The sequence below is a fragment of the Vulpes vulpes genome, chromosome 2 (genome assembly GCF_048418805.1).
Source record: "Vulpes vulpes isolate BD-2025 chromosome 2, VulVul3, whole genome shotgun sequence".
Lineage (NCBI taxonomy): Eukaryota > Metazoa > Chordata > Mammalia > Carnivora > Canidae > Vulpes > Vulpes vulpes.
This window is the reverse complement of record NC_132781.1, coordinates 100,459,869-100,474,908: the sequence shown is the minus strand read 5'-3', so window position 1 is coordinate 100,474,908 and position 15,040 is coordinate 100,459,869. Positions and strand designations below refer to the sequence as shown.

The following is a 15,040-nucleotide window of genomic DNA, read 5'->3' as shown; positions in this document are numbered from 1 at the left end:
TGCTTTGGGAACATGAACTTGATAGGAGGGTAGAATCACTGAGGACTGGAAAGAGATTCCAGGCAGAGAAACTAGTCTGGAGGTCATATGGGTGGAGCAAGTGTGAGCACTAGAACCACAAGAGCCAAATAGGAGCACTGCAGAAGGCACAGTGCTGTCCAAAGTAGCAGCAGCAGAGCTCAGTGATGAAATGAAGGAGAGAAGGTTAAAAAAGATTTTTAAAATTTTTAAAAGATTTATTTATTTATTTGAGAGAGAGAAAGAGTGTGTGGGCGGGGGGGGGGGGGGGGGGGTGTGGTGCAGAGGGAGAGAATCTCAAGCCGACTCCCAGCTGAGCATGGAGCCTGATGCAGGGCTCGATCTCACTACCTTGAGATCAGAACCTGAGCTGATGGAGCCACCCACACACTGTGAAAAGATTTTTTTTTTAACTCAGATTTGTCCATAAAAGAACACTGTGAAAAGATTTTTTTAAATTCAGATTTGTTCATAAAAGAACCTTTAAAAACATAGGGACATCACTCACCTATATAATTGTCTATACATTATAAATCCCATAACTGTACTACATAACTTCTTAAACTCTGTAAAGATGCGTGGATTAAAATATTCAGAAAAGAGACAATAGCCCCCATGGACCTGTCTCTTTTTTGTCTTCTATTTTTTTTCCTTCTTTTCTTCTTTCTTTTTCTTTCTTTCCTTCCTTCCTTCTTTCTTTTTTCTTTTTCCTTGCCTTCTTTCTACTTTTTTTTAAAGCAAAGAAAAGGAAGCTCATAAGGGAAGCTGGCTGAGTCATGGTTCTAAATAGGTCATGGCTGTTGAATAAAGGGAACCCTCAATGATTAAGTTAAATGGCTTCGTCGGCTCACAATGTTTAAAAGCATTTTCCTTGGTGTGTTCAAGCTGTCTGCACAACGTGCTCTCTAGTTGATTTTTTTTCAAAGTTGATTTAATCCTGGCACTTCATAAAATGTGTGTATCCATTAAAGCAAGAAGATTTTGTTCATGTTCAAGGGAAATCTCTGAAAGGGGTAGAATAAAACCAAATGCATGGAAACAGACCCAAATCTGGCAACGGGAAAACACAGATGTGCAGGTTAAATGCAAGATTTCAGGAGACGTGCCACCTTCCCCCCCCAAATAAGTTTCTAATCAAATGCCAGAATGAAGCGTCAGAACCTGCCAAATTTCCTCCTTGGCTGCCTTAACTATTTAAATCATTCCTTTTTATTGCATCTGACTAGGCTGAGAACAATAATGGAAATGCCCACCGACTGATGATTCTGGCAATTTTGTGACTTATCACATAAAGTGAAATGCTGAACTACATTCCTTTCTCCATGGGGTTCATATTCACACTCTTACCCATGCTCAGCACCCACAATGAGCCCATCATCATTACTGCCATCCCTCTGCTTGGCGTGACCATAGATGCGAAACTATGCTGCTGCCGATTAGACTGTGGCGTGCTAATCATTTTGCATTTTAAAAGACTGAAAGTGGGAATAACCTAGTTAAGAAAATCATTTAGATTTACATAATTCCTTCCTTCTTTCTTTTCTTCTTTTTCATCTTTCCTTTCTTTTCCTTCAAGAAACTCAAGGTGATTAGCTTCCATCAGGACTGCACCATAGCAACGAAAGGACACACTCCAGAGACCCCATAGAATTTTTGCCTGCGGCCCTAAGGTTGCAAATTTTACTTACTTTCCAGGAGGAAATGAGCTAGGTGTGATGAGAAGACTAAGACAGTAACTGGCAGACATCTCAGATTCAGTGATCGGAATTATCAGATTGGAAGCGTTTAGGAGGCACGGCGTGTCCTGAAAAAATTTCCAAGGTTACTTGCTCAGAAAAAGAGGGGAAAGTGAGGGGAATTTTGGGAGATTTCTTGGTGCAAAATTAAAAGCAGTAAATATTAATTATAGCTCAGTTAAGGAGGAATTGTACATCATTGAAGGAAAAAAAAAACAGAGGGGATATGTTAAAAGTATAAGGAACTAAAGAAAGAAATAAGGTTCAAATTGTCAATTTGTTGCATTTCTTGAGCACCTATTACATACTGGTCTCCATGATATATGCTGATCATATAAAGATGAATTTGTCTTTGTCCCTTAGCTTATGGAGCTAACCCTGGTATATTGAAGTGTGAAGAGATTAGTTCTCTCAGACACTACTGAAAATGCCTCTAAGGGTAGTCACTTTCTCCATACTCTTGGGCTACTTGTTTTGTATAGTAATTTCCAAAGGTACTAGGATATTGCTTTTTTGGAGGTGAACAGCAGATAGGCAGCTAGCAATCCAGACAGTAAACCCATGTATTACTTAGGAAAGAATTTGAAAATATGTGTGATGAAAATAGTGTGATGTTCGATAAAAGAAAAGAAATATATATGTATTGACTGTTCTATTTAACTCACTGAGAAACTCTAGATTTCTGCATAGCTCTCTTTCAGTAACAGATGGGTTTTTTATATCAGTATTCATTGGTATTCATATATCAGTATCCATCATTTATGAACCCACTAAATAATTTTACTTTTTAAATACTGTACACAACTCAGAAAGTTCTTTGTGTTGTTACAGATGTTATCAACCCACTTAGCTTCCTTAATCCTCCAAATTCTTTGAGAAATATAGTTAAACCATAATTAACCAATATTTTCCTCATACTAATCCTTCCAAGAAAGAAGAGCTTGCCAGAAAGAAAGAAAGGCAGACAAGGAAGTGCTATTGCAGTTGAAAACACTGAATGATGACAGGAAAGCAATTAGGAATTCCAAGTAAAGAAACAAGCTTTAAAGGGGAACATAATTATAGTATACTACTTGACTTTGTACTGGGAAAAAAATGTGAGCAGTACAAGAAGATACAGTCATAACAAATATCTACCCTGGGAGATGGAAAAAGAAGCGAGATAGTATAAAAGAATTAAGTTCTCATCGTTATATAACATAGTAAATAGATGATCTCTAGAATTATTAAATTGAGAAATAGAAGAATAGTAAAAGAGACTATTTTAAATTAAAAGAGAATTAAAGACCCAGTGCATGGGCTTCAACTAGACAAACCAGCTACAAAGGCCATTTTAAAGATAACTAGGGAAATCTAAATATGTCCTAGGTTTTATACGATATTAAGAAATTGTTGCCAGATAAAGAACTTGTGATACACATACACACACACACACACACACACATACACACACATACACACAATGGAATATTATTCAATCATAAGAAACTAGGAAATCTTGCCATTTGCAACAACATGGATGGACCTTGAGAGCATTATACTAAGTGACATAAGTCAGACAGAGAAAGAAAAATACTTATGATTGTACTTGCATGTAGAATCTAAAACAAAACAACACAAAAACACAACTCATAGAAAAAAAGATCAAATTTGTGTTTACCTGAGGCAGGGGGTGGGGAGCAGGGAAATCAGAGTAAGTTTGTCAGAAGGTGCAAACTTTCGGTTATAAGATAAATAAGTACTAGAGATGAAATGTACAATATGATGACTATAGCTAACACTATAGTTGTGTGGTATATACGAAGGTTGTTAAGAGAGTAAATCCTAAGAGTTCTCATTACAAGGAAAACATTGTTTTCTTTTTTACTTTCTCTCTTTATTGTATCTATATGAGATGATGGATGCTAACTAAATTTATTGAGGTAATCATTTTACAACATATATAAATCAAATCATTATGCTGTACGCCTTAAACTTTTAAAGTGTATGTCAATTATACTTCAATAAAACTAGAAAAAATGAAAAATATAAAATAAAATAGATTATTGTCATTTTTGTTAGATGTGATAATATTTTGGTTATGCATAATATAGAATGTCACGATAACTTTAAAGTACATAAGCATGGTCAAATACTTTACAATTGGGTCTACATCAACATTTACAAAATCTTTAGACTTTTCTATTTGACTTTGAATCTGTATATGCATTCCTTAGTTTTAAAATGTGTTTAAGTTATTTTGATAATATATCTCTCCATTATAATTAGTACACATTCAAGTCCCACTACCCAGCCACCACTATATCTTATAGTTAAAGCTATCTTTTCAAAGATGACTTTTGTTTTGCAAGGTTCTAAGCTTTTAAAAAGCAAATTTAATTATGTTCAGTGTGCTTTATTTAATTAGGCAAGAATGCAGACTAACAAAGTTTTAAAGAGTTTTACATTATAAGATTGAAACAAAAAGAGATTGTGAACCAGGGAATTAAATTCTCCAAGTATTCTCCAAGTTTTCAGGTTGGTTACTAGGCATCGTTGGTTAAGCCTCAATCAGACTAAAAATGCACATCCTAACTAACTATTGTGGGTAAATGGTTAAGAACACAGCAAATGTGTTCAGAATACCAAGGGGACTCCTCTGTCACTGTGACTCTTAGAGTAGGGGATATTGTGGGCATGACCTACTTTAAAAATGGACAAGATAACCTTACATTTTAATGATAAAACTAAGGTTTTTAAACTGTATTTAATACGGGCCCCTGGGTGGCTCAGTTGGTTAAGCATCTGCCGTGGCTCAGGTCATAATCCCAGGGTCCTGGGATGGAGCTGCACAGCGGGCTCCATGCTCAGTGGGGAGTCTGCTTGTCCCTCTCCCTTCCCTTTTGCCCCTCCCCCCACTCATATATTCTTTCTCTCTCAAATAAATAAAATCTTTAAAAAGAATAAAATGTATTTTATGACTAAATGACTATTTAATGACTATACCTGAGAGAAAAACACTTCCAGAAAGATATTTCCACCTAAGAAGTATTTGACTCATAAAGTAAATATGGTTTTGGTTGGGTAGCTAACACTTTCATTACTTAAATTTCTTTTGCATTAGACATAAGTGAGCTTTCTAAGGTGTAAGGCTTGATAGAATTTTCAAAGTCTTATATGAATCAGAGGGATAATGAAGAGTCATCTAAAGAGAGACATTACATTGAGGGAATAGCCACACCCTTTAGTTCATTGCAATATCATGTTAACAAATTCATATTTTAATTTGGTGAGACAGTATTGACATGTAACTACTAATCCATTTAATTGGTTGGTTTTAATTCATTAATCAGTGTCATCAGTTATTAGTCCTCCACTCAGTAAATAATTGCTGAGCATCTATATGCAGGTATATATATATATACTAGGGACTGAGAATACAATAGTAAACAAGACAAACATGATCCCCACCCTCGTGGAGTTTATATTCTAGTAGGAAGACAGATATCAAACAGGAATTGAGGGATACCTGGGTGGCTCAGCAGTTGAGCGTCGGCCTTCGGCTCAGGGCATGATCCCGGAGTCCTGGGATCAAGTCCCACATCGGGCTTCCTGCGTGGAGCCTGCTTCTCCCTCTGCCTCTCTCTCTCTCTCTCTCTCTCTCTGTGCATCTCATGAATAAATAAATAAAATTTTTAAAATAAATTAAAAAACAGGAATTGATATGAAACATAATCGGTGTTTTTAGGTAGAAAGAGAAGTATGCCTTGTGAGCACATAGCAAGGAATCCAACCATGTTTCTAAAAATATCAACCAGGCACTTCACAGTGCTGTCTCCAGGCCAACCCTTCCTTCCTTAAGGCTGAAAATTGGAGAGTAAATACAGAATCCCTGTGACTGGTGGCTATGCAAGAATATAGGACAGTCACAGTTGAATGTGTGATCCTTCTGCAGAGCACTGTCTCCATTGACAACATAGTTTATATGGTTGTTTTCCTAGTAAACTTTGTATACCAAAGAATGCTGGATAGGGGTGTCTGCCAGAATTAGGGACATGGGATGACCTTGTGAATAGCTCTTCAGAGAGGTATAGGATCTGAGGTAACCCTGCTGCCAACCTGAATATAGACACCAATATTGCAGCACCCAGTAATTGCAGAGACACTGTTAGCATGAATCTGGAATGCCTACATTACTTCCAAGCATTTGAGTTAGATGGATGGGGGAGGACCAGCTAAGCAAATTGTGAAATTTCTAACTGTAAGCAAAAATGTGTGCCTCTCATGAGCCAGATTTGCATCATATTCTAAATAACCGTGTTTTTTTTTTTTAAATTTCAGAATGTCCTCATTGTTGAGGTAAGCTGACTTTTCTTTATCCATATTTGAAAGTTGAAAGAATCCAATGGTGAGTTTTGAAAATAGAACTTATTATCAAAGTAGACAAGGATTTATTGAATTCACACTGTGTGCATGGCTCTCCAGATGTACTAAGAGCTAACTAGAATCAGTGGCTTGAAACCATTTAGAATAAAAGCTTTGTAATAATATTTTCATGGTACTTTATCTACTTTTATGTCTAATTTCACACATGTCTAAATTGGTTCTTACATCTATTTCAGAATCAGGCATTTTTACAGAAGAGGAAACTAGCCCAACAGAACCACATGTATATAATAGTAAAGCCAAGATTTGAACTCTTTTCACCCTTAATTCGATGTTCTTGCTAGCAACCTCTAATGACTTCTAACAATCCTACCTTCAGCAACCAAATCATAAACACAATCCATTTTAAAATGACAATCCAAGAAAAAGCTATAATTTAATTTACGTTTTCTGCTAATAAAAAAATGAAAGGTAATGGGCCCTATGGCAGCCGTGGACTTAATACAGCACATGGCCACTTTTCCTTCAAGAGCACGCCTGTCTTATCAGCTGGCAAAAATTCAAGGGAGCTGTTTTCAAGCTTTTGTTACACAATTGCCTGTGTGTGCCATATGTATCTGCAGTCCTCCTGGCTCAGACATGGCCCACGAAGTAGGCCCTCTAGCCAAACGAATTGCCCAACCCTGGCTAAATCCAGACCTGTTGTTTTGATAATCAGCTCCTGACAGCTGATTTCTGTCCCAAGGACAATACACTTCTGCGGCCCATTCTCCTCTAATTGTGCAGCAGCTCATCAGCAGAGATGAGCCGAGGCTCGCCGCAGCCTCGCACCCTCAGAATTCACAGGCTGTCACCAGCTGCCGTCCAGACACATCTCACTTCCCAGCCGTAGAATCCCCTATTGAGTGGGGAGGGCAAGGGGGAGGTGTTTATCCATTCAGCGTATTCAGCTGTACATCCCATGTCCATGAAAATTCATGTGTTCCGTATTGTGTTGCATAACCTCAAGGCCAAATTTAGTCCTTGAATGTGCATGCACAAGGCCAAATGTACTCAGTGAGCAGCCCCGTACGCTCTCCAAAGGCCGAACGTAGCTTTCAACACAGTTCAAGGATTCCAAGAGGAAATATTCATCACTAAACCCGGCTTCATAGAGAAGCACCTGTCTAAAAAATGTAACCAACTCTGCTTCCTACTTTGACTCCATCTGATGGCAATTCTAATTATGATGCATTATTAATAAGGAGTACAATCATCTGTCTGGATGAAAAATCTATTATGCTGCCCAAATGCGCTCAACTGAATCTATCTGTCCTCTTTGCAAAGGATGTTGTTGGAACTGGGAAAACCATGAAAGTGCTACTCAGTAGCATAAAGAAATACAAGCCCAACATGATTAAGGTAGCCAGGTGAGTAGGACATTCACATCATTGTTGCTTCTGCATCTCCCCATAAGCCCGAGAAGGATGCTAACACAGGATGTTATCTCCAAAGAGAGCAGTCTATTCCAAACCAGTGACCCCTTTGCCCTGGAGCGTTATGGCTTGACCACACTGAACAAATAGCCCATTTGACTGCTGGCCTGAGAGAGAGGAAGGGGAAGAGGACATGCTTTGCTAGGTGTCTGAGTCTCTCGCTACTGTGCCTCCATTAGCGGCTTCCAGGAGCAGCTGGCTGAGCCTGGTGCCAGAGTCTCTCTCCCTTCCTTTTATCTAGAATCACTGATGTGGTGCCACAGTAGCAGGAGGGTGAATTAGGGGACCGTGATGGTGCCCCACATGCTCCAGGGGGAAAATACATATCTTAATGATGTTTAGTTCTATTTGCAATGCACAGAAGTTTTATCTGGATCACTAAGTGCTTTTTTCTTTGTTCTTTCTTTTTTTTTCTTAATGGTAGTTTGTTAGTGAAGAGAACACCTAGAAGTGATGGCTTTAGACCCGACTGTAAGTGGTTTTGGCTTTTGTTGGTTGGTTGGTTGGCTGGTTGGTTGGTTGGTTGGTTGGCTGGTGGTGTTGATTCATGTTGAAGACTCTCTGATTTCCTATTTGCCAGTATTCCATATGAAGCACAAGCTGTTAAGGTTTGATACTCCCACAAATCTCTCGAGGTCTCCCCAGCCTTGCTGGAAGGATAGAGTCCTCTACAATAAGGGTTTTTAAATTTCCAGTTTGCGTTTTTCCCAGAAACTCTGTCGTGTGAATTGGATATTTTCATTTTTGGGTTTTCCATAGTACCGTAAAGCTAAAAAACTGAGCTAATAGGTATCAGGGAGGTAGAGGGAGACTTGACCCCGCCAGACTGGCTGACATACAGGATCCCTGCCTTGTCCACTGTCCATGTCAGACGGGCATGGGAGGGCATCATAAAGGGTTAGAAGGATTCACATACTGCCTCCAGAAACCGCCACCAGACAATGCATAATGCTGACCTTCAGTAAGCCTGAATTTTAGCACACAGAAGGGGAAATCCGAGACACCTCTCCCATCACCTTCAAAGAAAAGTTCAGTAACACAGAGAATTGGCAGAACAAATATCTCCAGATACCATCTTCACACTTGACTTCGGACATATGTTCTGGAGGACTTTGCTCATCCAGGGCACTTTACTGATAATACAAATAGTTCCAAAGCCAGGAAGAATAAACAAGCAGCTTGATAATTTATTATTCTAACACTAGAGGCAACTTTTTTTCACTCATATAGGCGGACTTCAGCTTGATTTTTTATAACTTACATTTGCTCTAAATCCTCTGGGATAATTTGGCTACAGTTCCCATCAGCAAGCTGAAAAAACATCAGAGCAAGAGGAGTACACTATGGCCGAGTAATGTGCCAATGACATTTCGCCAGTGACTCTTTATTCTAAAAACAAGTTTCATCTATGCTGGGTGTATTAAATCTAGACAACATCATTTCTGGGCACAGAGACCCAACAGCACGTTTCTGTCCAGTTACTGGCGTGGGGAATATAATCTGGGTGCAGTAAAGTCAGGCAAAGTGAGGAAATAGAAATCTTCTAAGGAAATCACGTAAGATCCCATATAGATAAGATTTTAACTGAAGTTGAAAGAGTCACTTCAGACATAGCCAACTACTTACAGATGATTTGTGTCACTTACAGCAACGACATGAATAAAATAATAGGTAACACTGGTAAGAGGTTATGATGGGCCCTACACTCTTTAAAGAGCTACACAGAGATTAACACATTTACTCTTCACCACATTCATCCAAGGTAGATGCTACTGATATACCCATTTTGCAGGTGAAGAAATTGAACACAGCAAGGTTCAATGGCTTTTGAAGGTCACATTGCTGTAAGCGTAGCATCAGTACTGGACCCAGGCAGTCTGGTTCTGATCACTGCCCTTGCTCTTGCATGACATCTATAAGTAACACCGCAGTTGCAAATAGAAGTGTAGGAACTGCATCCATTTACCAACTAGACGTAGGTCACTCTGATTCCTAACCATTCCCCTGTCCAGCGTCCTTCTTCTACTGCATGACAGCTCTGAAGGTTTGGCCTTCTGAATTGGCTTTTCTCAGTCTGAGGTGCCCTGCCTACTGTAGAGATTGCTCCATTTACTGTAGAGTCATTATTGTGGTAACAGCCTGGGTTCTCTGGGATTTACTGATATCCTTTTAGCTGGGTCAGAATCTCTGTTTCGTTTCCATGGATTTCTGAGGCTTGATACTTTTGATTCCTTTCTCATAATTGACTCTTTCCCATATGTTCAATGGCATCTTTTATATGCTCTGACATCTTTTCTTCTGTTCTTGCTTCTCTCCTTTGATTATATTTCTCAAAGCAACCTACAGTTTGGAGGGACAAAGGAGGGTCTTTATCAGTGATATGTAATGCAACCCTCTAGAAAGTAAGTGTCTCACCTCCAGCACTTTCTGCAAGCAGGAATCAGTTGCCTTCTCCATGTGAAAGCATCTTTGGTCATAGGGATCAAAATGGTGGTGAATAGTTCACCAGAGGGATAACTTTCTCCATGCTCTAAGTCCACTGGCTATACCAAAGTACAGTCTCATGAAAGTAAGCAAGAATATTTCTCATCTGCAATGTTGTAATAAACAGATTTAAAATAACTAGAGTTTGAAAAACCATTGGACCACAGGCACATTTATTCTGTTTCAAGACCTCTGAAGGAGAGCTATTCTCTGTTCCTACTATCTTTTCCATAAAAATTATCTTCCTTACAACAAATTTTCCTTTATTTAACCTAAGTACCTCATACTGCATTTAAATCCATTTATTTCTATTCTTCCCTGAATAGAGATAGAGAGCTAATTAATATCATCTGCCTCCTTGATTCAAAGACTAGTGTTGGAATAACCCTTAGTGTTCTCTTCCTCACACTAAACAATCCCACTTCCTTTCATCTTGTCTCCCAGGTTTTGCTTCTCTGCCCTTTATCTAGCTGAGGACTCTGAGCACAGTGGGAGAACCACTTCCTGGTGGCAAAAGCCTGTGCACCTAGTCACCTACCAGAGGACTGGAATACCTTCTGTCTGAACTGAACTTTATGCTCCAAAGTGTTTCCTTTGGCATTATATCATTGGATACTGCTTGCTTTGGAACAGCGGGACTATATGACTAACTCATAGATACTTCTTGTTATCCCCTGGACTATCTGAGCCCTCTCTTAGCTCCATGTGGTAGGAGTACAGCCATTCTTCCTTGTATGTTTGCTTGTCTATCTTGTCTTCCTGCCTCGTCACTCTGGTCCAGGTCCTATTGGGCTCATCCTATGCATTACTTATCATTTTTCTCACTTCTGCCTAAATGAAAGGTCCTCACAGTGTAAGTGCCAACTATAACATATGATGGCTTTCTCCTTATGTTATCTATATGTTATTCCTTTTTTTTTTCTCTCTCTCTCCCTACTCAGATGTTGGATTTGAGATTCCGAATTTATTTGTCGTGGGTTATGCCTTAGATTACAATGAATACTTCAGAGATCTGAATGTAAGTCATGCATGCAAATCCCTAGCCTTCTTTTCACAAATAACAGTTATATAAATTTAACAAATTACTGAAATAGTAGTAATGATGGGTGCCACTGATTAGGTATCTTCTGCATCAGAAATATTCCGGACACTCTGCATTCATAATCCCAATTACAGTTGTATACAATTCTAACTATTCCCCTTATGAATAAGAAATGGTTTCTTTAAAAAAAAAAAGAAAAAGAAAAGAAAAGGATTTTATTTTATTTATTCATGAGAGACACACACAGAGGGAGAAGCAGAGGGAGAAGCAGGCTCCCTACGAGAAGCCTGATGTGGGACTCGATCCCAAGACCCAGGGATCATGCCCTGAGCCAAAGGCAGACGTTCAACTGCTGAGCCACCTAGGCGTTCCAAAATGGTTTCAACATATATAGATGGACCGCCAGTTTATACCCCCAGCTGTGTGACTTCAAACAATGTTGAATGATCTAGAGATAGATATCCTACCCAAAATAGACCAATCATGCATGTGAGTGTCTCTCTCCTAAGAATTAGAAACTTAAACCCAAAGTCACAGAAATCAAAGGATTTTGGTCTTAAACCACTGAATGGCAGGACCCCAGAGAGCGTATCCACAAGCACCATGGACTACCCCATTCTGGCCTTCCAGTTGCTTCACTAGTGTTCTTCCTTGGATTCTCTGAGCTACCTCATTATCCTATCAATAACCCACCCTTTTTGCCTACATTAGCCTGACTCCACTTCTGTGCCTTGCAATCAAATTATTCCCAACATGTTTCTTGCTACCCAAAAAGGATCAGATAAGAGTCAATGTTGTGTTTACCATGGCTATTTCTCCATTCTCCCTAGAGGTTGTAATTTTACCAGGTGCAAACTTCTATCTCTACCATGGCTAACGATGCCCTCCTTCAGCATTTCTGATCTACAGAGCCAGATTTGGAATAGGGCTCAAAACTAAAACAATGAAGCTTTGAATGGGTCTCTTTAGATTTTATGTATGAGTACACACATAAATGCACACATGTATATTTGAATGAACTTTAACCAATTACAAGATGACATTCTGTTATTACTGCATTACATTTTCTGCACCTTATATTTTGTTAAAGAAATCAATTCATTTAAATCCTTTATTGTTTCAGCACATATGTGTGATCAATGAACACGGCAAAGAAAAGTATCGAGTCTAAAGAAGCAAATTCTCACCATCGAATCTCCAGATAACATCATACTTACGACTACAGTCAGAAAGCCAGCATGTAAAGTTTGTTTCCCCAGGCATCTTCACTCAGCAGGGTATAAAAGAAAAAAATGTTTTAATGAGAGAGCTTTCTTTTCTAAGGTTATAACATAAAAAGTAACAAATGCTTTTATTTGACTTGTTCCAAATTAAATACTCTGCCTTGTGACTCATGCTTTCTATCTACCTTCCCACTCTGGAACTTTACCTTCTTTTATTCTGACACAGTCATTATACTTGATTACTATTCTCCCACCTAGTTACTCAAATATTTTTCACTTAACTTTTTTTTAATATTCTATTTTGGTACTATTTTGCAATCTGAAGAAACTGGAAGCCTTTTAAGTTAAACTCTGAACCCAAATACTAGGAATGCAACTAGATTCCCATAGGAAAAAAGGAGGGAAAGGACAATTTAATATAAATTTCTGTTTGGGCATTGCTGGCAGGCCATTACTATTTGCTTTGACAAAACCTTTTGAACTGCAGTGTATAATGAATCTTAATGATGTTATGAAATGAGCCTTTGCTCAGTCCTGTTGATCGGAGCTTCCGGTATGTGATAACAGTATGTCATGTATGCATGGATGTACTCAACTGTGTTTAATACTCTGCATTTTAATTAGAAAAAATACAATGGCAGCAAGGCCCTCATTTCTAAGCTGCATCTTTTTATTCATGTGGGACATTTGCAAATGGCAGATTCAGGGCGGTGCGGGGGTGGGGGGTGTCAATTCAAAACTTGGTGAGTATCAGGTTTTCCTCTTATTTACATCAAAGGACAAGACACTACTATATATTATCATCAACATGAACACAGAGATTGAATTATTTTTTGAGTAGTTTTATAAGACTTATCCTACAGCCCAAGGCACTGTAGAAAACTAGCGCACTTAAGAAGGTTTTTTTTTCTAAATAACATTTTTTCTATTTCCACTGTTTTTATGAGATGTTTTCCAGTTTATGGGGATTTTAATTGAAAATAAACCTGAGTGTCAATAGAACTGTTTTTTCTCACTTCCTAACAGGAGAAAATGCAAAATAAATAACTAAGCAGCCTTTGTTTGGTTCTGAACCATATGCAGCATATTGTTATCAGGTCCTGGCTTCCTTTAAATTAATAAAGAATAAAAAACTTTGTTATGTTAACGTCTCATAACTGCTTACTGTTTTTCTTCCTCCTTCAACTTTTTTTATATACTTTCAGCCATTAAAATGTGTGTGAGCCAGTAGTATGTTTAAGCTACTGGAAAAAATCCAGATTATATATGCACTAGTATAAGCAAACGATTAAGCCAGACTTGATCTACTGCTTTTTTTTCTTCTCAAGCTTGTTTGTAAGACAAAGAATTTTAGTTGTAAAAGATTTTCCTGCATATCTTTGTTCCAGTCAGAGAAGAAAATAAACCACACCTAGATATCCCAAGTGAGAAACCAGCAAAGGGAATTCCTTTTAGCGTTGTTCCACAGAAGAATCAGTATCCAAGTTAGAGACTGATAATTCAATTTGGCCAGTTTCTTGAATGATCAAATTCATGTTCTAAATATAATTTCCACTCTGCCGCATTTATATCAGAAGATCTAGAGAAACCCAGATACATTTGATTATAAATATAAAATTATCCATAATTTGTATTAAAATATTTTTTTAGAATGTTGAATTTTAATAAACATCGGTATAACTTTTTGAGGACTGTATGTTTATTCGAATTAGGAAGGAAATTGATCTGCCTCACAGGATTTTGAGAAGGACCTGTGCTAGTTAATGCTGAAAATGAAAAATCATTAAATACACAAGAAGTTTAATCATTCGTGCAATTTTTTTCGTATCAAACAATATTTTGACAGTGATATCCAAGAATGTCATCTTGGGAAAAACAGTATTTCCTTTTCTCTTGCAAAATTCAAATCTATTTAATAGCACTGGGGTTTTTTCAACCCAGACCAAAAATGTGAAAACTCATAGCCTGATTAGCAACCAATGCATTTATTAATTTAGTGTTCCAAAGCTGATTGGTAGTGAGGGACAAGTGTGTGAAATGCATTATTTGGGTTCAGTTACAATAATTAAGAATACTTTTACTACAGTAATACAGTAACATAATCAGTAATACTTTGGGATATTCCAAACAAATTATAACGCTTCATTATAAATTGGTTCTTTCTTATTAAATTGGAATGTATCCAATATTGAACCAGGCACTCTCAGTATGAATTGCAAATAGTCAAATCTTCATATATCTCATTTAACTTTTGAATATATTTGGATATAATATGGTTTACCATGTTTTAGGACTTCTGAAACTATTAAAAACAACAGCAACAGCAACAACCACATTTTAGAGCATAAGCAGGCATTTTTTCAGCCTCTCATGGCATGAACTTGTGTCTTCCCAATGGAGAGAGAAAGTGACCTATCCCACTTCTAGAGAACTGGTGTCATAGAAATATTTCCTCACTTTTGTAATAGAGGTAGTATGTTCTAGGAAATTGAAATCCTAAATCACACTCCCCACCCAGATGTCTGGCTGATTTGGGCCAAAAATAGCATTTGGGAGTTGTAGTTACTTTGCTATCATAGAGTTCCTTTAGGATCTCCAGATAACATGTGAGGGCTGGTGGGCAGGCTAATTTCAGGAGGAGAACAAGGGGATATATGGAAGGGAGGTTTGTGCATTGATGTTGGGATGTACATAGAT

The 15,040-nt window shown here is 38.0% G+C and overlaps 1 protein-coding gene across 5 annotated transcripts in view; it reads left to right on the top strand.

Moving 5' to 3' along the window:
* Positions 1-13,500, top strand: part of PRTFDC1 (phosphoribosyl transferase domain containing 1) — a 92,751-nt gene extending 79,251 nt beyond the window's left edge. For 3 of the 5 annotated variants that reach the window (XM_072749412.1, XM_072749411.1, XM_072749410.1), the window contains 6 exons: positions 6,075-6,092; positions 6,356-6,412; positions 7,446-7,528; positions 8,019-8,065; positions 11,020-11,096; positions 12,244-13,500. In XM_072749412.1, coding sequence (XP_072605513.1) covers positions 6,075-6,092; positions 6,356-6,412; positions 7,446-7,528; positions 8,019-8,065; positions 11,020-11,096; positions 12,244-12,291 — 330 coding nt within the window. In that variant the 3' untranslated portion in view covers positions 12,292-13,500. The remainder of the gene's footprint in view (positions 1-6,074; positions 6,093-6,355; positions 6,413-7,445; positions 7,529-8,018; positions 8,066-11,019; positions 11,097-12,243) is intronic. The other 2 variants (XR_011999949.1, XM_026013685.2) reach the window with 2 other exon arrangements.
* Positions 13,501-15,040: the final 1,540 nt, after the last annotated feature.